Source organism: Prosopis cineraria, unplaced genomic scaffold (genome assembly GCF_029017545.1).
Source record: "Prosopis cineraria cultivar Desert tree isolate PC_DT_omini unplaced genomic scaffold, ASM2901754v1 PC9, whole genome shotgun sequence".
NCBI classification, from domain to species: domain Eukaryota; kingdom Viridiplantae; phylum Streptophyta; class Magnoliopsida; order Fabales; family Fabaceae; genus Prosopis; species Prosopis cineraria.
The window spans coordinates 18,834,710-18,856,765 of NW_026555340.1; the positions used below are offsets into that span (position 1 = coordinate 18,834,710).

Genomic DNA, 22,056 nt, shown 5'->3' on the forward strand with positions numbered 1-22,056 from the left:
TCTTAAATTATAAGATACTTTTAAAGGAATTTTTCTGCCTCAAAATATAAGAGACTTTGAATAGATTAAGATTTCATTAAATGTGTCAATTTTTATATTATCCTTCCTTTCTCTATAATTAATTTTTGTCTCTTTTTTTTAATATATTAAATGATAAATATTTTTAAAAGTTTATATTTTTATTTTAAAAAAATAAAATTATTAAATATATTTAATAAATTTATTAATATGTAAAATTTTATTTAAAAATATTTTATAATTTAAGATGGAAGAAGTATAAAAAAATGGTACTTTTTCGTGTGGAAGAGAGCTCGGAAAAGGCGAGCAAAGCATTACTTTTTGAGAATATCGAGATTTTGTGCCAAATCTGTTTAATTGAAGTAAGCAAAATATGAGTGAGTAACTGCATTTATGACTTGATTTATATCCCAATCCGGCCTATATGGGCAGCTACATTACCATTTGTATCTTAATTAATCCGCTTCTCCTTCTTAAATATTCCCTCTCGTTTCTATTATATTATATTACGTCTTTTTTTAAAAAAATTATTTTTAATATAAAATACATGATAAATTATTAATTGCATTTTTTAATATTTTTGTCAAACTGAATGGGTTTGATTAAGTAATCAATCTCAAATCATTTCGGGTTAATAAAATTCTAGTTTAGCTCCTTGACCAAACCAACTAGGTGATCGGATCACTAGGTTACTGGTACGGTCAGTCTAATTCAGGTTTCTATTCAATGTCTATGGCCATAAGGTTTGGCCGAAGAATTAAGAGTATTAGAGTAATAACTAACCAATATATATACACACACACATATAAAGAGAGAGATTCATTTCTTTTATTTTCAATTTTTCATTTCCCCTTTAATTTGGTTGACATTTTTATAGGTTTGTGGGTACAACCAAGTTTCAAAAATTTTGAAAATATTTTCATAAATTCACGAGATTTATTTATAGGGAGAATGACAAAAATGTTTAAAAGGATCAATTAATTCAACTTAAATTTTAAGTATCAAACTCTAAAAATTTGTAAGTTCTGTTTTCAATTTTATGATTTTGTTGTAATGAATTTGCAACTTATATTTCAAATTTTAATAAAAAAAATAAATTTATTTATTCTTCAACTATGTTAAAACCGAATTTACAAATTCTTAGAGATTGACATTTGGAGATCTAAGTAAAAACCTCTTTATCATTCTCCCTTATTTATAAAAAAAGTCTTTCAAGTAGAACTTATTCATAATTTTTTCTTATATTTATTTTTAGTAGGATTTTAACGTGACTAATTCTAGAATTTCAAATCTCTCGTATCCTTTAGATTGTTCAATCAATAACCTTATTTGTCTTGATTGTTTTCTTAGGAGATGCTTATATTAATCTGCATGACAATTATTATCAAAACAATTTGAAACAGTTGCCCTACTGTTTTTTTTTTTAATTGGAACAGAAGAATGAACAGAAATTAAATTTATTTAACGTCTTGCTCGTCAGTCTGTTCTGTTCATTTGTATATTCATATGCTTATCTCTTGTAATATAGGTAATTTACACAAAAAAAAAAAAATCTAACAGATATGACAAATCTCTGTAAGAAAGTGTCAATGTTAATTGAAACAAAAAACAAACAAAAATTGATTTTTGACAATGTCAAAATTGTCTAATTGTCATGGTCTTTGAACAAATAAATTAAAAAAAGGACTGGATTCATTTTTTTCCCCATCAAGACAAAAAGCACCAAGGGACAGAAATAAAAAAAACAGAATAATACAAGCTAATCAGTATCTTGTCATCTCTGTGATAATATTAACAAGCATGAATTTTTATCACAAATTTCAAGTAAAATTTTAAGTGTAACTTCTAATAAAAAGATGGATAAAATTTACAATTTAATTAGAGATTAAATTATATATTATAGATCAAACCATTAATTATATAACTATTCTATATTATAAATGTTGACCTATTTATTACATAATTTTTTCCAACATATTAAATTACATATTTTATTTTTATTTTTATTATTAACATAATAAATTTATGTTATTTTAATTTTTTTTCACATTTTTAAATATATTTATTATATTATATTAGAAATATATTATTTGGTAAAAAAATTCTAATATATTATTTTATATAACAAAAATTACAAATAATTATAAATCAATATCATTTTTGTTATTGTATATTCAAAACATATTTTAAAAGTACAAATCATTTTTAATCTAAACAACTTTTAATTTACCAAATTGACTTTAAAAAATATATTCAAATATAAATTTTATTACAATAACAAACTTTTACTTTTATCAAATAAACTTTTAACAAATTAAAAATCAAATACACATAATATATGTACTTGAAACTACCGAAGTACCATTCAAACTAGCAAGTAGGGCGTTCAAGCGGTTAAGCCCGAATAGCCCCAATTTGAGGAAAAATACAGAAATGACCGCGTTGGGTCGGATCATTGCACCGGGCTGGCCAGACATTAGGCAAGGAACTAGCAAGTTAGCAACCCATCATATTATTTGACATTCTTTTATTTTTTGAATTAAAAATGAATTCTACTGCTCAAAGAGAGTCAAATTGACATCTATTGTCACTTAATCATTTAGCAACTTTATAGCCTGCATTTTATACGTCTCTAACACAAGCAACCTTCCAGAAATAGCTACAGAAATGAGTTGCATATATTGAGACAAGCATATTTGAACATATTAACGATGGAGACAAGCGTATATTGAGCATGTTTAACTAAAACACTAGAGAATCTTTTATTGGAATACAAAAAGCTTATTTAACACAAGCTAGCAATACAAGAAAACAAAATACAGAAGCTAGATTGCAAGCAAAAGAACTCACCCTAACGAAATGAAAAATACAGAAGCTAGATTGCAAGCAAAAGCAGAAACTACATCTGACCCTCAAGGATGAAATTTGCCAAGCAATAAAGAACTCTGTGGGTAAAGAGTACCACACAATTTTAGTTGCAACTCTCATGGCACAAAAGTTGTAACATGAAAATAGTTTATCTCCTGATTAGTCTCTTTTCAACTCCATTGTAGCACAATACCAGCATGCAAATTTTGAACCAAGGGCTATTTAGACAAAAAGTAATTCAGAACAGCTAAGGCCATGCTTGCAGCAGAAATGAAACATGCTTCTCAGGGAACATTCACTACTTGTATGGACTGCAACATATCAGAGACAGCAATGACAAGGTCACCAGATTTGATCAAATTTCTGGCCTTGAGCAATGAGAAGGTTTTATTGAGGTTGCTGTCCATATCATCGGAAAAGCTAAGGCGAAAGGGTATGAGGCCCCACTGGAGGTTCAGACGCCTCCGTACCGATGAAGTGGAAGTAAAAGCAAAGATTGGGCAGTCTGGACGGCAACGTGACAGCAGAGATGCCATGTGCCCTGTCTTTGTGTAGACAAAAAGTGCATCTACTTCTAAATTATTGGCTGCAAAAAAAAAAAAAAAGTTGAATAAAGATGCATGACCATACAACTTGCAGCAATTCAAAAGAGCTTTTGATTATTGTAATCATCAAATGTTCCTACAATCCTGAAACAGAGAAAATGAATAAAGCATGTGTCTAACTGGAGTCTTAACTACTTAGAGCTTCAAAAAGGAAAAATTTAAAGTATGAACAGAAAGTCCACATTAAACAAACTCATGAACATAGCATAGCAATCCTCATTCTTGGAACATTTCATCACTTCTTAGGGTTGTCGAAGACATTTACAATGCACATCCACCCCCAAAAAAATATCCGCTGGAATACAATAACGCTCATGCTTAGTAATAGACGAGACAGCATAGGAACACACTGTACAAAATAAAGTATGAGTGCACAAAACACTTGCGGTTCGTGTGCATAGATTCCCTAAATCATCAAACCTCTAGATTGGCAATAAATTCAAGTATATTAATTATATAACTATGCTATTGCCATTTCACATAAAGATGTACAGAAGCGAATAGAAGTTTCTTGACACTTTGAGTATGGATGCTATGTCCAAACAAATAAGCATGCGTGCAACCGCATTGGAAAGAGAAAAAACAGCACTAGCATCAATAATACTTGAAAACATCAGAAACAATCTGTGAATGAAAAAGAAAATGTAGACATGAGAGCTGCTTACCCATTTTAGCAGCAGAAATGCAGATCTCTTCAGATATTTTTTCTGAAAAAGAATTCCCAATTGATGGAAGTGTCATAACTTCATGACGTTTTTGTTCCCTCCACCACCTCTCGATCCTCAAACTAACACTCCTTAAAACACTTAGGGCCTTCTCAGGGTATTGGCCCATGGCTGATTCTCCAGAAAGCATTAAAGCATCCGCTCTCTGCCTAACTGCTTCTGAAACATCAGCTACTTCAGCTCTCGTAGGTAGAGGGTATTCAATCATGGACTCAAGTAGCTGAGAGGCAACGATGACTGGCTTATTCAGCTGCCTGCAAAGTTGAACAATTCTCTGCTGGGCTGATGGAACCTGTTCTAAAGGTATCTGTGCGCCCAAATCTCCTCTTGCCACCATAGCCCCATCTGATGCATGAATGATCTCCTCCAAGTTCCTCAACGAGTCAATGCTTTCTATCTTGGCAATGACAGCAATATCACTGCATTACCAAATAACAATAACACGACCAAGATTATCAAAAGCTAATAATTTAATGAACGTAACATTCATAAAATTAAAAAGCTAATGGTATGAAGTTTCAATTCAGCAGCTCATTCTTTTGCAACAATTACAGTCACTGCACCACCAACACCATAAAAGTAACTCAGCTATCAGAAGTAAATTTTCATTTCAAAGGAATAAGGTTCCACCTTCACAAATAAATGGTTGGGTAAAAATATTTATTGTTCCAATTGCTGGCATCTGAAACAGGTTGGTTCCTAAACAAGATTTTGGCAACAATGTACCCAGATAGCGATGATTATTTTTAGCATATTCAAATTATCATTACATGAGATTAATTTGTAAATCATGTACTTACAAAGTTTTACCCTTCTGGTTGCCTTCGCTTTTGTTGCTAATTTGTTCTTAATCTGAGTGTTAGCAAATATTTGTTGCAGCACAATTTTAAAACTCCAAAATAAATTTACTGATCTCATCAAAGAGCAATGGCACATTTTTAAGCTTTTAGAAGTTCTTCTGCATCATCAAACATGAACGTTCCCGTTCCTACTGGTAATTTTCAATATAACTTTCTTTCATATTTTGTAGTGCCACAATTCATTACATTGGCAGAATGTAAGAAATCCTAATTTCCAACTGAACATCTGACATGTGTTCCTTATGCTCTTCCTAATGATTCAACAGGATCCCTACTCTAGTTGAATAAAGGTGCCATAGATATTCTGCCATGGGGACAGTATGTTCCTATAACAGTTTTCTTAGAGTAAAAGATCCTATAAATGGGGCAGTGAGTGTCCAATACAATGGAGCTGAGTAAGAAATATGTCTGTCATTTCAGTCCAGTGACAGATCAGATGAAATCAATACAGGTTTCTTTTGCCTTCAGACTGACAGATTCTCTCAAAATATTTTGAAAAATACAAGTAAATTAAGTGATCACATGTCAGCTCTGTCACCCACGTATATGATAACATGATCCAGTCATGAGATTAATAACAAAGAAGGCATACAAAAAATAGCTAGTACAAGTAGTCAGTAATAAACAAATTATACTACTAACAATGTATAATATAATATAAACTTTTCACAAACATACCTATCACGAGATCGCGCAGCAATATAACTTTTAAGATGTTTAATAACTTCAGCAGACTTGACAAACGATATAGCAATGAAATCAACACCTTCAGCAATACCAAAATCAATGTCCAACCAATCCTGGATATCGATAACAGTTTCAGAATCAGATAAATGAAAAAGTAAATCAACTAAGGTAGATAATTTTCTGAAAAAAAGTTTATTAGAGCACCAGACCATCAATAATCGAAGTCCAAACAAAACTCATTCGAGGACAAAGGCCCCAGAACATGTACAAAAAGATATTATCAATGGTCCACCATACATGCATCACGCTTCACATTGATTGATTATGATTAACCACATGCCTTATTGTGGCTGATTGGCTATTTCTCACTTAGTCCATGTTACACACACACACACACACACACACACACACACACACACAGCAATAGATGAAAATTTAACCAGGTACTGATTCTAATTTGTAGGCCTTTAATTAGTCATAACAAGGCTTTAGCACCTTCTTTTGTACTCTGAACTATGAATACAGGATTTCAAGTAACTCAATATCATACTAAATTTCATCGGAAGGGTTTTCTTTCTTCCTTCATATTTTATAATAATCAGTAAAAATAAATTTTTTTGTTTCATTATTTACAGGCATTAAGCTTCCAAATAAAAAATCATCTCAATATATTGCAAGGACTCAATAGTACTACCTTGGATGATATCACAAACTAACAAGCTTCAGCTCTTTCCTTAAGACATGTTAACTAAAAAATTTCATAACACATAAACTTCAAATCTCTCCTTGTATTTGACCACAAAAAAAGAAAAAAAAGAAAACATTTAACTGAAGAATATGAAAGAATGGCCAACCTTTGAAGAAATTGTAGGAAGCATAGCATTCCTCTCTCGGACTAGACTCCCATTTCTCCAAAACGTCAGATTGGCCCTTGGCAGCATCAATCCAGGATCAGTACAACGACACTTAACATCTGGACCAATCTTTTCAATCACATCAAACCTAACCATTCCTCCATCTACTAGGAGTTCATCACCAACTCTGACATCTGTGGCGAATCAGGTTATGGTTCAAAGCAGTTTAACAATATCATCCAAGGTTAGCAAGAAAAGAATCAACATCAGGACCCAAAAGAAGCTAAATGTTTCATTAGATGTTTCATAAAGAATAACCTTCAGCAAAACCATCATAGTTTACATTGATGGTGTGTTCCGGAAGAGTTGAATCAAAGGCTCTAACACTGAAAGTCCAAACTTCACCATCCTGGGCAAGATTTTTGAACCACAATGAGTTTCACGATGGAAAAATTAACATTTGTCAATAAAAGCTCATAAATTTGCAGGGAAAAAAACATACAAGCTCATAAATTAATCAAACGTCAATGCAACATGTACAGCCCCAAATCACTGTCGTTTAAAATGAATTTAAGCATGTATTTCCCTGATTCTGACCATTGTACATGATCAAAACAATTGGAACACGAAAACAAAACGAAAAGGAAAATGAATGCACATACTCCACACCAGATGGATTGAATATGGAATTAGAGGAAGCATTAAGCTTCAAATGTTGAAGTTACTTCATCATTAAATTTCAATCGAATAATCAACCATTAACCTTACGTACAAGTATCCAAGTTGTTTACCAGTACTACAGTCATAGTTGTTCAATCATGATAGGATTGCTATATGATCAACCAAAATTTCCACAACATCCTTACAATAACTTAAAGACCATTAGAAAAAAGTCATTGCAGCACTGGACATAAATATTTGTTTTCTTTCACAATTTATCAGCTATAGTTGACACTGATAATTTAAATTTTATAGTACTTTAAACCAAAAAACAAAGAAGTTATACAGTAGTGGCAGATCCAGAACTCAGGAACAGGGAGTAAAAATTAAAAATAAATTGACAGTCTGTGTGCAAAAAAAAAATTATTAAAATAACTCCATACTTGCTAACTTAAAGTTGAGAAGAGATCGCCCAATTATGTGAAGAAACTAGAAAGTGCCCATAGACAAAGCTAGCAGCTTATTCATTGGAGGCAAATTATACAGAGATGTGCACCATGTAAACAGACAAATTTGAAAGAAGTAAACCCATAAACATAACTCTGATGCAATGTGAAAATTTCAACTGAAATGATGTCTTAAATTTAAAAAAAAAAAGACTGCTGTCCATATCTATAATGGACACAGCCAGTATTACTAACAGGCAAACATGTAAAAAGATGTAAAATGTAAAGACAACTCAAAGCAGTAAAAATATATGAAATATTCCTAAGGCACTAATATATGAGATTTGAAAAAGAACCTGCTCATAAATCTATATTGAGAACTTAAAAAAAAAAAAAAAGTTGTGGGGTTTTACATAATTAAGAATAAAAACGACAATGTGCCAATTATGATTGTCTTGAACTTCAAATATTATAGACAGCCAACCAAAACAAATAAGTTATAACTGTATTGCAGTGTGCAAAAGAGCTATTGTTCCCACCAATTATAGTGATGCCATGATTTTAAATAGCATGCCAAATGCACTATGACTTTCTTAAAGGAAAACCTAGACACTAAGTGGAATCTCCTTGGTGTCCTTCCAGAAATCTTCATTCTTACACTTCATTGTCTTGTATCCATTTATCACCCACCATAATAAAGTACTCTGCCAAAAAACCCAGAATACTAAACAAAACAGCGCTATTACATAGAAGATCATATCATATTTAATCCACTTAACTCAAAAACCAAAATAAGTCCCAGGCATGTGAATCAGAAACTTGAAAGTACTACAGACAAAACAAATAGCAAACAAAAAGCATACAATCACAGGATTGAGGACCTAAGCACCAAAGAATTTGGAATTTACGCCACCTCTGCTTTGGCTGAAGAAGCACCACCAAGATCGCCCATATGGATTTCACTACCCTCTGTGTCCATCATTATAGCCACAGCAAAACCCTTCTCCTCGTTGAGCCTGCGCACGCGGTCGATCACCATTTTATGCCACTCCAGCGTACCATGACACATGTTGATTCGCGCCACATTCATCCCTCCCACTGCCAGCGCCTCAAGCTGCTCGAACCCACACGTCGCCGGTCCAATAGTGCAGATAAGTTTGGTCCGCCTCGTGCTGCGGAACCCATTCTCCTTAAGCTCAGTCTCGGTCACCGCATCAACCTCAATCGAGCTCAAATCGGAGACCAACCCCTGAGACGGAGTGACCACAAGCCCAGCACCAGCTCCATTGTCAGACAACAACGCCTGGGAAGACAACAACGAAGGATCGAGATCCGAACCCGACGAGGCCCGAATGGACAGATTCGAGGCGAAGGTCACCAGAAACCGAGAATTCAAGTTCCTGGGCAACGAAAGTTTCGAAATTGAATGGAAAGTGTTGTTGGGGAATGCACTGCAATTCAGGGTCCGAGTAGACGGTGAAATGAAGAGGTGAAGGGACTGAGACATGGCGCTAGGAAGAGGGACAGAGACAAGCAAGTTAAGATTTTGAATGCCAATTGGTGAAGTTAAGGCCTTTGAAGTAGGAAAGTATAAGAAACAACGATGAGGGGGGCGGAGATAACGAAGAAGGAGAAACTGTAAGAGAAGTGAGATTAAGCTTCGAAGATGTCGCCTTTGTTAGGGAATAGTGAAGGCATTAAGACAAGGGACGCCCGTTTGGAAAATGGTTGAACGAGGAGAATTAAGAGAGGTTTTTGGTTTTGACCCAAAAAAAAAAAAAAAAGAGGAGAGGGTTTTGATCGTCCGATGGGGACCTGATTGCAACGTTCCAGACTTCGACGAGTCTTTTCTGAAAATGAAGAGACTCGAGAGCACGATCCATTTGTATCAAGTGCATTTTTATTTGATATTTGTATTTCTGGCCAAAAAAAAATTTGATATTTGTATTGATTTGAATATTTGATGACACATAACTCCTGAATATTCAGTATTATTTGTGCTATCATATTTATTTGATATTTTTTAATCGTCAATGAAAATTCATGACCAATCTATATGAATATCAACATGTTTTTTCACTAACATTTAATGTCCAATTTATAAAAAAAGAACTTATCAAATTCTTGAATTTTCAAATCTCTCAATTTGCAACTTTTTCTGACAAATTAATAAATAAAATTAACAAAATGATAAGTTGAGTTAAGGGTTTAAAGATTACTACTTTATATTATAATAAGTTAGTGATTTGGACACTAAGCTTGTCACACATGTAATTTTTTATATTGTATGATTAATGTGTTTCGGTTGCTTGGTAGTCGATGTTTTTTTTTTTTAAAAAAAAATAATAAGCCAAGTGGCTTGGATTCACATCACTTCTTGACCACCCTGAAAATTAACCAATGCCAAAGCTATGATGGCCAACGAATAGGTGATGGCGGCTGTGTGAGGGTGGACTTCAAAGAAAAGGAAAATGTCAATATAGGAAATCTATACAAACATTAATTATACTTCCTGCCTTTAAAAATGCATGACATTTTTTTAGAATTGAAATGTTTTAAGATATAAGATATTTTTAATATTTTAAAATATAGTTAACATATTTTTATTAAAAGTGTCCCTAATAAATAAGTCATTTTTTATTATTTAAAAGAGAAACATCTTATTAAATAAGGATAAATATAAAAAATAATATTAATTGGGAGATAACTAACTATTTTATTGGAGATGTGATTTGATTAAAAATACCATATATTTTTTAACGGAGAGAATAATTATATGCCTTAAATTATTGAAATTATAATAATAGACTGTAGTCCTTTGCTTACCATTAAAAAAGATACAAATAATCAGTTGAAAAATCAACAAAATGTACTTTAAATTATTTGTAATGTTAGTTTAAAATTTATAAGAGTCAGTTATAAATTTTAATTTTTTTATTGTTAATATAAAGAAATAAATATATCACTTGAGAAATTAATAAATATATTAAGAATTATTTGTAACGTTAATTAAAATTTTATGAGAATGAATTGTGAATTGCAAGTTAATCACTTGTGATTTTTTCTATCCATATATAAATAAATTGCTTCAAAATCTACAACATATATTAAAAATTATTTATAATTTCAGTTGAAAATTTATAAGAGCAAATTGTGAATCGCAAGCTATAGGTAAATCTATAAAATACATTTTAAATTATTTATAATTTCAATTTAAAATTTACAAGAGTTTGTTACAAGGACGGAACCATGTCTGGCATTGAAGGGCAATTGACCCACCACCCAAGAAAAAATTACTTAAGTTGGTCCTAAGTAATTTTAATTGGACCCTAACAAATTCCAATTTTCCCCTCACTTAAAAAAATTTCACTTATCTATCCTCTTATAAAGTTTTACTCACTCTACTGGAAGAATTATTATCTAAAACTAATATATATATATATATATATATGATCTTAAATAGCAACAGTTTTAAAATGGAAAAGTAATAATTAAGAAAAAAATTTCTCAAATATGCAATCTCTCCATTTCCTTATCATCATTTTTCTTTATGATTAGGGAATAGAAGGAAAAATGATGATAAGGAAATGGAGAGGTTTGTGTCCAAAATTCTCTAACATACAAAAGAGGTATACAAAATTTATTTAATGAAAATTGAAAAAATGATTCTAACATATATTAAGAAAATTGTTTATATAAAGATAGTATTTTATGTTATTATAATGTTATGCTTGATGTGTTGTTTTTAATATTTAATTTTATTAACTTATATCATAATATAATTTAATATGTATATTTTGTGGCAAAAAAATTAATATGTATATTTAAAATTATTTTTTATAAAATTATAAATATTTATTTCAAGTATAAATTATTCCCCCATTGATTTTTTTTTTTTTGCATCCATCACTGGTTAATTGTAACTTCTAAACTAATCACTTATAATTTTTTTTTGTTAATATGTGGATAAATGGCTTGGAAAATCAACAAAAGATGCTTGAAAATCTTTTTAACATTAATTAAGAATTTACAAAAAGTTAATTGTGTATCTCAAGCCAACCCAACAAAAAATATTTTATTACAAATAAGGACCATAGTCCATTATTGAGATTTTAATAATTTAAAGTCTATAATTTGTAATTAATATTCTTATAAGAACTTTAATTATCATCTCCTTTAAAAAAATATATAGAAGGATGTTATTGTCATTTCATTTCAATGTATTTGGTTGGACTAAATATCTTTAGGGAAAATCTTATATAATTAGCCTTATATACTTAAGATATTTATTTTCAATTAAATCAAGACATGAGTAACATTTATAGGTTATTTATTAGATAACAATTTTTTTGGTAATCTATAATAAATTTTTGTTATTAATATTATTAAGAAAAAATTACATATAGCTCTTGTGGAGCTGACTTATTTATAAATAAGTTATACAAAATTTAAAAATCACAACTAAATTTCTTAAAACCTAAGTGTAATTTGAAATTTAGATAAAAAATAATAATATCCCTATTAGATGTATATATACATTACATTAGTTAAATAATTTATAACTATAACCTTAACTTTTTATAATTGTAATTTCATATATCCAATAATTAAATTAAATTAATTAGTTTAACTATTGAATATATGAAGTTATAGTTGTAAAAAGTGAGTTATAGTTATAAATTATTAATAAAGTAGTTGTAAATAATTAATGTTAAACTTTATTAGTAACAAATGATTGTTTAAATATTGAATATGTGAAGTTATAGTTGTAAAAAATTAAAATTAAAATTATAAATTGATGATAAAATAGCTGTAAATTAATTATTTAATTGATGGAATGCATGTTTAATAGAGATATTATTATTTTTGCAGTCTAATTTTAAATTATACTCAAGTCTTAAGAGACTTGGCTATGGTTTTTAAATTTCTAGGATTTAATTATAAATAAGTTTGTTCTACAAAACTTATACGTAATTTTTCCTATTACTAATATATCAAAATTCATTTATTTTTATTTTATTAAAATATATATATATATATATATATATTAAGTATACAAAGTTAAATATATAAATTTTCCTCATATCTTTATCATTTCTTTGATAATGAACTTTTAATCCTTCAACTTTGTATTAACTATTAATTTAATTTTTTTAATTTAATTTCTATTGATTTGGTGTAATTATTGTGATAGTTTTTTAAGTTTTAAAACACAAATTAATCTTTAAATTAATTTAATATATAAAATATGTCAATGACTTGACATATATGCAGAGCTAAACGAGAATAAATTAATATTCAAATCAGTTTAATTAAAATAGTATCTTACATTGTACTTGTTTTTGTTTTTGTTTTGTTTTTTTTAACTTTTGAGTTCGTATTTGTGCACACACCTACGTACATAAATAAACATAAACACCTCAATGTGGGATCAAAATTTAAGAGAAGTGGGATTGCCACTGGGATAAGCAGCGTTATCTTTTGACAACTCTCCTTTCTCATTTGCAAGTGAAGAAATGAGAACGTTTGATCTTAAAAAATAATAAAAAAGTATTTCACTCATTTTTATACTGAAATAATTCTAAAAATAATAAATATAAAATAATGAGTAATATTAAAATAAAACATAAAATCCATAGTGATGCATAAAAATATAAAATAACTCACACTATTTCCAAGTTATAAATAAAAGATCTTTACCCCCAAAAATAAATAGCTGTTAAGGAAAAAATATACATGTGTAATATAGCGCAACTTATTTCAAAATACCGACAATTAGGACTATATAAGAATATTGATGATAATTATAGACATTAAATTATTAAAATTTTAATAAAAATTTTGGTCCTTACTTGTAATTAAGAAAATGTGAATACTCATTTGAAAAATCTACTAACTATAATTAAAATTATTTATGATATCAATTGAAAATTTATAAAAGTTAATTGATAATTTTAATTTTTTGCTGTCAATGTGCAGATAAAACACTTAAAAAATTAAATAAATATACTTGAAATTATTTGTAACATTAATTGAAAATTTATGAGAGTCAGTTATAAATCACAAGCCAATTGTTTATGATTCTTTGCTTTTAATATATAGATAAATTATTTAAAAAATCTACTAAATATATTTAAATTATTTATAACATCAGTTGAAAATTACAAAAGTTAATTGTGAATTGCAGGTCAATTACTTATAATTTTCTTGTTATATGATTACATAAGCCAACTTTACAATAAAACAATAAAATGAATGCAAATATAGAAAATATATACTCCCTAATGCTTTTTTTTTTAATACAAGAACATGGACAAAGCCGTGAGAAAATTATAAAGGTTAGATCAAATTATAGTTCAAAATGAACTTATTATAAGTGATTTATTATAAATAATGAGATAATAATTTTTATGAGGGGTTTGACATTGGAGTCCAGAGGATTACATATATACTTCCTAATGCTTTGCGTTTGCTAGGTGTCAACAAGGGGGAACAACGTTGCTTGCTGACGTGGCACGCAATTGGAAAAGCCTGTTTTTGTTAATCACATTCGCGTTTGTTTTTTTTTTTTTGGGAAAAAAATTGAAATCCATAGTGGGCTTGTAGTATAAAGCAACTAACAGGCAGAAACTTACAATAAATCTACAATATGGAATTCCAAAGCACCCAATAACATCAAAATTTTCAAAGCATGATTAAAATTAGACAAAATTAACCATTGTAATTTTAAGTTGATCACAATGTATTCTCTAAAATTTAATTCACTGTGAGACAATTTGTGATTTTTTTTTGATAAAATTGTGAAATTTTAACCATTTATCCGGTTGGTCCACACTTTTGATTTGATTACTTTTCAGGAAAACTACACCTAGTTATCAAAAGGAAAAAAATTATCATCAAGAGATCCTATGCAAAAAGTAACTTACAAGTATCCATTGTCTAGTTATAAATATTTTCTATTAAATTATAAATACATAAGATTTGAGACTTAAAACATTTTATGAATCTCTCAGTACTAAATTCTTTTTTGTGGATCTAGTGTAATTTTTCTTTATTTTTTTGGGTCAAATAGAGAAAGTTAGGGCCTATTTGGCAATCTATTCTGAAATATTTTTCTATTCTGTAGAACAAAAAAAATGTTTGTTAATGTATTTTCAAAGTGTTTTAAAAAATAAAAAATAAAATATTATTCTGGAGAATGAAAAGACGAAAACATCTTTTAAATTTTTCGAGATTATTGTTTTGAAAAATAAGGGAGAATGAAAAACACTCACTTTTTTTTTCGGAACATGTTTTACATAACACCAATTATTAGAACAATAAAATTAAAAAAAAAATAAAGCAGGCTGTTATATCTTCTTCTTCTTTTTTTTTTAGCCAGAAACAGAGAAACTAATATCTAATGCCAAACCAGAATTGTCCCATTCGAGCTAAACCACAACAAAGCCTGGCGAAACACATCTCAAATCTCCCATAATCTTGTAAGACTGTCAATTAGTTCCCATAAAAATTCATCGCTCACCAAAAGACTCACACAAGAGAAGAAACTCAAAAGATTAGGGAAGAGACAAGTCCGAGAAAGCAAAACATACATACGTACGTACGTATCTACATATATATGTATTTTTACTCCATCACAATTCAATTTCTCAAGAATTGACTATTCCTAAGTTGATTGAGATAAATTTTATCCTTTTGTATTATTTATAGAGTAGAAAGAGAAGATTAATTTTATGTTCACTATATTTTTAAACTATGTTTGTTAAATCTTAAAAAAAGTATTATTATGAATAATTCTTTTTATCTTTATTAATGATAGAAATAAAAAATTATTAAAGTTTAAGACGAAGTTAATAAAATTTTATTTTTTTTATTTTGGTGGAAATATGCTGAAAGACAGCAGAACCAAAATTTAAAAAAAAGGAGATAGAGGTCAAAAAATTTATATACCATAAAACTTTATAAATTTTAGAGGGCTAAAGGTATATAACATTCGTTTATTATTAAGAAAAATTTAAAAATTTGAAAGGGGTTGTAACCCTTGTTGATCTCCTCCTCCTTCTGCTTTTAGAACTAGAAATGATTTATTAATAACCACGAGAATATAAATGAAGTTGTATTTGAGACAAATCAAGAGAAATTAAACCATTAAATTTCATAATAAATTATCAATTACAAACCTCATCTCACATAATTTATTTGTCTATTTTGATTCCTGCATCAAGTGGATGGTTGAAGGATGATGTTGCAGCTACAAGTTAATAGAAAGAATATGCGCTAAGTCAAATCATATACGTGGGTTCATATGGATTGATGTGTAAAACAGGTTAGATTGACTCAGCCAGCCTTTAGCTTTGTGATTTTGTTGAACCACCCTCAAAAGTGTTATATTACTTTTATAAGGGTACCTGCAAATAAATTTGTTAAGGAACTACCCAAGGCGAGGAAGACATTGGCGGGGACATGACATAAAAACCAAGTCCGGCGTTAAATATTATTAAGAAAACTCTACTTTTTGGATTATAATTAATTTTGATATATAAAATGAATATTTTGAATATTTTTAAGAAAATTATAATTTTGAGTTTATAATTAATTTTGACATGTAATAGGCTAATAGAGTGTTTGGACTTTAGATATGTTTTTACATAAATATGATTTTATTTTATTTTCAATTCTACTTTTTCATTCGGCTTAAAATCAAAATTATTTATCTATTATTTTATAAATTAATTACATCACACACCATAATTAATTATATTTTAAATCAATCATTAATTATTTTTTTTTTGGAATCATAAGGAGTATGTTTCATTGATAGCAAAAAATTATACCTCTCAAGATATTAAAAGCAAATGGTATAAAATTTTCAATTAAATTTTTACTTATATTAGTGTTAGGATTCAAACTTTAAATTACTTACTTATACAATGAGATTCCCTATCGCTCATATTAATTTTAATTCGTCATTAATGAATTTTTTTCTTTCACGGATATCCAGTCGGATCCTATGATGGCTCAATCAACATGTTCAATTCATACTTAGGTTATGCTTGGGAGGCATATGTGATTTGAATAATAAGTATACATTTTTTGGCACTTACAAAAAGATAGATATTTAATTTACTTACTTAAATATGAAGGAAGCTATTCTGAATTGACATGTTGAAAGGGCGGAATATATATTCGAGTTTTGACCAAGTTCTTGGCTTTTATTGCCAAAGGCAAAAAAAATTTTGGGTAAATATTGAAAAAGACCCTGTTTGGCGAGAAATAAACATGAAGGTCTATTGTTTCAACTTCGATTAATTTGTAATGTTCCAGGTCAAAACAAATTGTATTAATCTTCAATTTCATGAGTTAATAATAAAATAATAATTCATCAGAAATTTTATATTTTCATCGTGGATTGAAGTTATGTATTACTATTAATTAATCTTAATATTAACTAGGCATCCAGTCTCTAGTTATATAATTTAACATAATTTATACTTATGCTTAATTTAATTAATAATTTTTTTATTTTTTAAAATTTTGAGATAATAAAAATTTTAATCCTTTAAATTTATTTTAATTATCAATTTAGTGTCCTGAGTTTAATTTTTATTCCTTGAGTTTACATCATTTATTAATTAATAAAAATTATAATTATTTATATAAAAAAACGTAGTCGCACACACGAATTTTATAAGACAAAAGAACAAATATAAGAATTAAATTGATAAAAATAAAATTGATTTGAAAATTAATTTATGTTCATTTAACTACATCTATATTGAATCACAATATAAGGTACTTATTAGATTAATTTGACAATCAATATATGCTTTTAAATTTAAAGAATTAATATAATAATTTTAAGAAAAACCTAAAGACGAATTTTAATATAAGGTAAATTTGTGGTCCTATTTATTTTTTAAAAAAGTATTTTTTTCCCCCTGGAAAACGAAAAACATACAAATTCCGAACTTTTTCCTCTCTTCCCTAAATACATATTCAATCTCTGGATATTCTCCGAAATCTATATACGCTCGCGCTTCTAAGCACAATCGAGGACGATACCTATATCCTCTCCAGACTCCATCGTCATCCTTCATCTCCAAACCCAATCCCTGTCAACGCCGGCGCCTGCTTGGCCTTTCGACGATCTTATTGCTCCAGCCTCCTTCGATCGCAGGTTTAGATCTCCTTCCGCCTTTTAAAAAAATATTCATACAATCCGGTGGATCTCAAAATTTTCCGGCGAAAATCTGATTTGTGTTTGTTGGGGTTACAATAAATCGTATCCTCACCTTGTTAATATTTTCATATACACAAACAACTCTATCTGTATTTTCGCAATCTCCCCAGGGCTATTCCAGGTTCAATCCCCCCTTGGTGGTCATTTTTCATGCATGAGATTTTATTGATCTTATAAATTTACTTTGAACCGACGCAATTTGTATTTTTTAAAATTTGGGAATAGAGTCGGGTTTGTAGTTGCTTTATTTGATCCCAATAAATGTGTTTTGCGAATTAATCTTTTGACGGTGTTCTAGGTGAATAAGGATGGGAGCATTGATATCCAAGTTTTGGTTCATGTTATTCCCTGCCCAGGAGTACAAGATTGTGGTTGTTGGGTTGGATAATGCTGGGAAGACCACAACACTTTATAAATTACATCTGGGTGAGGTCGTCACTACGAACCCTACCGTAGGTAGCAACGTGGAAGAACTCGTGTACAAGAATATAAGATTCGAGGTTTGTTAAGCATACTCTTTTCATGATTTTTTAATGTTTTGATCTCACTTCAATGGTTTCAAGTTAAATTGACACTGTTTTTTCTCTACTCTATATTTTCCTTCTGTCTCATGAGCAAGTGAGCGTGAGTAAAGCACAATGATTAACCAAAACGCGCACACACGCACATATAGTGGGCAAAGTTTCCCTCTTTTACGTGAAGAATGCCTCCTGTTAGTCGGCTTCCTTTCCTAATTCCTGGAAGAAAAACGATGTTAAGACAATATGTCTTGGTTTTTCTATATTATATCTTGGCCTCTGATTCAATTAGCAAGGATAGATTCCTTATCTGTGCTTCTTATGTAAGGAACTTTCGTGTAACAAGTCTTACCAGAGTGAATGCTGCTGGGAGTTTAATTTTGTGGTGCGAACACTGCAAAAACCATGTTTGCCCAAGCGTCAAATTGTCGCTTTTGGGCAAACCAAGGTTTGGGGCCACGCATTAATAGTTAAACATGGTTCCAACCATGGATTAAATGTGGTTCCAATCATGCTGTTGCTCCACCAATACTTAATTTGCAGATGGTGATAACTCTTAAATTATCTGCATTTTCGACATTTGTGGTTGCTTTCTGTGAAATGAAAGATGCTTTAGGTGAGCTTAAACAGACTCTTAAATTGGGTAAACCTTGTCCAGACTTGCTAAAAAATGATGCAGAAAGTTCTCTCTAAAGTTAACCCTATTTATTAAGCCCCCATTTTAATCAGATTGATGCAGAAGGGATATACAAGCGAGGTTTTCTATGATGCCGTTACTTTATTCACTGAATAGCAAATAGGTTTTATAGATACAAAACTCTCTATCAAACTGAGAGGACTCTGTCGAGATGCTAGGAATGATAAAGATAAAAAAAAAAAAAAAAGAAATTGAAATCAAATCTGAACAGAAAAGACAAATAGCGGCATACAGGAAAATAAGAAACCTAAGTACTAACATTATGGCTTTGGGCCTAAAAGCCCAATACGGTGCACCACACTAATAGCGAGTATGGAGTGATATACCTTTTAGCAGTCAAATTCTGTGTTTTTATCTATTTAAATTGGAATGATAGTATCATCTCCTGCACATGCATAACTGAGGCCATGGTTTGTATCTTTTAGGATGTTTGTTGGACACTCTTCCTTATTACATTTTGCTGATACTACTGCTTGTGGCCTAATATTTTCTATGAATCAAAATGTTACTTTTTGGGATATTAACTTAACTTTCATCACTTCTGTGTAAGTCTTCAATGTATGAATGTGTGCCCCCCTGGAAGCCAAAAAAGGGTAAAGCCTGCATGGACTTTAAAACAACTTGCTCCCTAAGTCGTGACTGGAGAAACTTCTGATGCTGTTGGAGAACTTTATGCTTCTTTTTCCTGCTCAAAACCATTAAAGCCAATTTCTGATTAACCACAACATCTCTTACAACTTTGCTTCTAGTCTAGGTTTGGGAGGGTTTTTTGGCTTCTTTTCTTGCTTTAGGGCCAAGCACATATCTCCTTCCAACTTAGGCGTTTGTGCATTTTACTTCTCTCGACTTTAAAAGTTGACAATTGGACCCTCTAGGCCTTCACTTTTGTGCCTCTCAGTACTTCTGTTAAAAATCCAAATGATTCGTGGAATCTTTCCACGTGGCAATAATAATAGCATGTTTCAGTCCTGATTTCCCCCATTTCCAGCCTCATTATGTATGTGAATCCTCTTGCTTTTGGTCGTCAATGGCAGATTTCCGCTATAATATGGCAAAACCAAACTTTGTCTGATTTTGAAATTTTCTAAATCTTCATCTTTCTCAGTGAAATTTTTTAGGGGTAATGCAGTTTGAATTAAGGGACGTAAGTATTTGAAAAAATCTTGATCATAAGCAGCCTCAAGTGACTGGATTTTGGGGCCAAATGTTTTCCGTTTTTACACTGTTGTCCAATACCTTCATGATCCTGATTGTTTTCAACAATTTTATGGGTTAATGTAGATTAAATCACAGAAAAGTAAGTCTGGCTTAATCTTGATCACAAATGGCCTGAAATGATCGTATTTCAGTGCCTAAAATCCGCCATTGTCACACTGATGTCAGATTCTGAAAGCTTCATAATCGTGATTGTTTTCTTGTCAGCTCTTGAGATTGAACAATAGGAAGTTTGGCTAAAATCTTTATATAAAAGGAATAAACCGAATTTCATGGCTGAAAGCCCCTCATTTTACTCTGTTCAATTTCCCAGCTGATGTATATCAAATCATAAGGAGTAATTCTGTAGCTAAATCTTGATCAGAGATGGCCTCGAATGACCGGATTTTGGTGGCAGAAAAATTGGCCATTTCACACAGTGCAAAAGCCAGCCATTGCTGAATGAACAAACATTGTCCCTGAAGCGGTGTGAAATCCTGCATTAACAGAAGCAATTTATCCCCTGGTTTAAATTAGAATATAAAAACTTTCTCGCGGTTTTCAGAGTCAACCTTTGAGAAGTAAAATGGTGAAGCGTTGTGGGGCTGGAGAAGGAAGGCTGAAGTGTCGAAAAGTTGTCGTTTCCCACTGAAGGTTAAGGATGACCATTTTAATATGTTTACACAAGGTGGCCTCTTTGCTGATGCAGATAAGCGCCAACAGCGACTTGGATGAAAATGTTAACACTTGAAGTCAAGTCAAGTTGCACTGAGGGATTCTTTAAGTGTCTAAAAAGTTGTCGCCCACAGAAGGTTAAGGATGACAAATTTAATATGTTTACAAAAGTTGGCCTCTTCGCTGATGCAGATAAGCGCCACCAGGGATTTAGATGAAAATGTTAACACTTGAAGTCGAGTCAAGTTGCACTGTGGGATTCTTTATATTTTGGTCTTATTTTTTGGGTGATGAGTTGTTATGCTATGCACGTCTAGTCTTTGCGTGGGCTGAAATATTACTCACTTCAATATGCAATGCATTGCAGGTCTGGGATCTGGGTGGGCAAGAAAGATTGCGAACATCATGGGCAACGTATTATCGCGGAACTCACGCTGTAATTGCGGTGATAGACAGCAGTGATAGAGCCAGGATCTCCATTATGAAAGATGAACTTTTCAGGTTGCTGGGGCATGAAGATTTGCAGCATTCTGTTATTCTAGTCTTTGCAAACAAACAAGACCTCAAGGAGGCCATGACTCCTGCTGAGATCACCGATGCTCTATCTCTACACAGCATCAAGAATCATGATTGGCACATACAAGCCTGCAGTGCCCTCACTGGTGATGGATTGTACGATGGTCTTGGGTGGGTCGCCAGCCGGGTCACTGGGAAAGCACCTTCATGATTAAACGTGACAGGTCGAGCTTCATTTTTCATGTACTCATGATTGTGATGAGTGACGAAATTCTGTGTATCATTTATACGTTTAAGGGAACACTGAACGGCAAGGCCATGCAAATTTGTAGATTGTTTATTTCAGTCGTGTACCATTTGTTGACCTGCAATGGAGAATATCATTTACCAAATGTATTCCCTCTTTTTAAGAGGACTTGTTTGAATAGGAGAAATTGAAATCTCTTCTCATCCCATATATCTTATATTTTCTCAATGTACATACGTAAATATC

The 22,056-nt window shown here is 30.8% G+C and overlaps 2 protein-coding genes across 2 annotated transcripts; one reads left to right on the top strand and one right to left on the bottom strand.

Moving 5' to 3' along the window:
- Positions 1–2,746: 2,746 nt before the first annotated feature.
- LOC129319185 (pyruvate kinase isozyme A, chloroplastic) lies at positions 2,747–9,446 on the bottom strand. Its single transcript, XM_054964175.1, has 6 exons — positions 8,637–9,446; positions 6,936–7,026; positions 6,618–6,811; positions 5,755–5,876; positions 4,157–4,635; positions 2,747–3,472 (listed from the first exon to the last, which is right to left on the bottom strand). Exons 1-6 carry the CDS (start codon positions 9,228–9,230, stop codon positions 3,171–3,173), a joined length of 1,782 nt encoding a protein of 593 aa, XP_054820150.1. The 5' UTR covers positions 9,231–9,446; the 3' UTR covers positions 2,747–3,170.
- Positions 9,447–17,725: 8,279 nt separating this feature from the next.
- On the top strand, positions 17,726–22,020 carry LOC129320093 (uncharacterized). Its single transcript, XM_054965275.1, has 3 exons — positions 17,726–17,900; positions 18,262–18,463; positions 21,415–22,020. The coding sequence occupies exons 2-3, from the start codon at positions 18,272–18,274 to the stop codon at positions 21,772–21,774; spliced, it is 552 nt and encodes a 183-aa protein (XP_054821250.1). The 5' UTR covers positions 17,726–17,900; positions 18,262–18,271; the 3' UTR covers positions 21,775–22,020.
- The last annotated feature ends 36 nt before the right edge of the window (positions 22,021–22,056 follow it).

Bases quoted from the DNA above. Each gene is read 5' to 3' on its own strand.
- LOC129319185 (XM_054964175.1), bottom strand. From the start codon at position 9,230: ATGTCTCAGTCCCTTCACCTCTTCATTTCACCGTCTACTCGGACCCTG. The intron at 6,812-6,935 runs GTTATTCTTTAT...GATTCGCCACAG, and splicing joins CTATGATGGTTTTGCTGAAG to ATGTCAGAGTTGGTGATGAA. The intron at 3,473-4,156 runs GTAAGCAGCTCT...TTTTTTTTGCAG, and splicing joins CATTTCTGCTGCTAAAATGG to CCAATAATTTAGAAGTAGAT.
- LOC129320093 (XM_054965275.1), top strand. From the start codon at position 18,272: ATGGGAGCATTGATATCCAAGTTTTGGTTCATGTTATTCCCTGCCCAG. The intron at 18,464-21,414 runs GTTTGTTAAGCA...AATGCATTGCAG, and splicing joins ACAAGAATATAAGATTCGAG to GTCTGGGATCTGGGTGGGCA.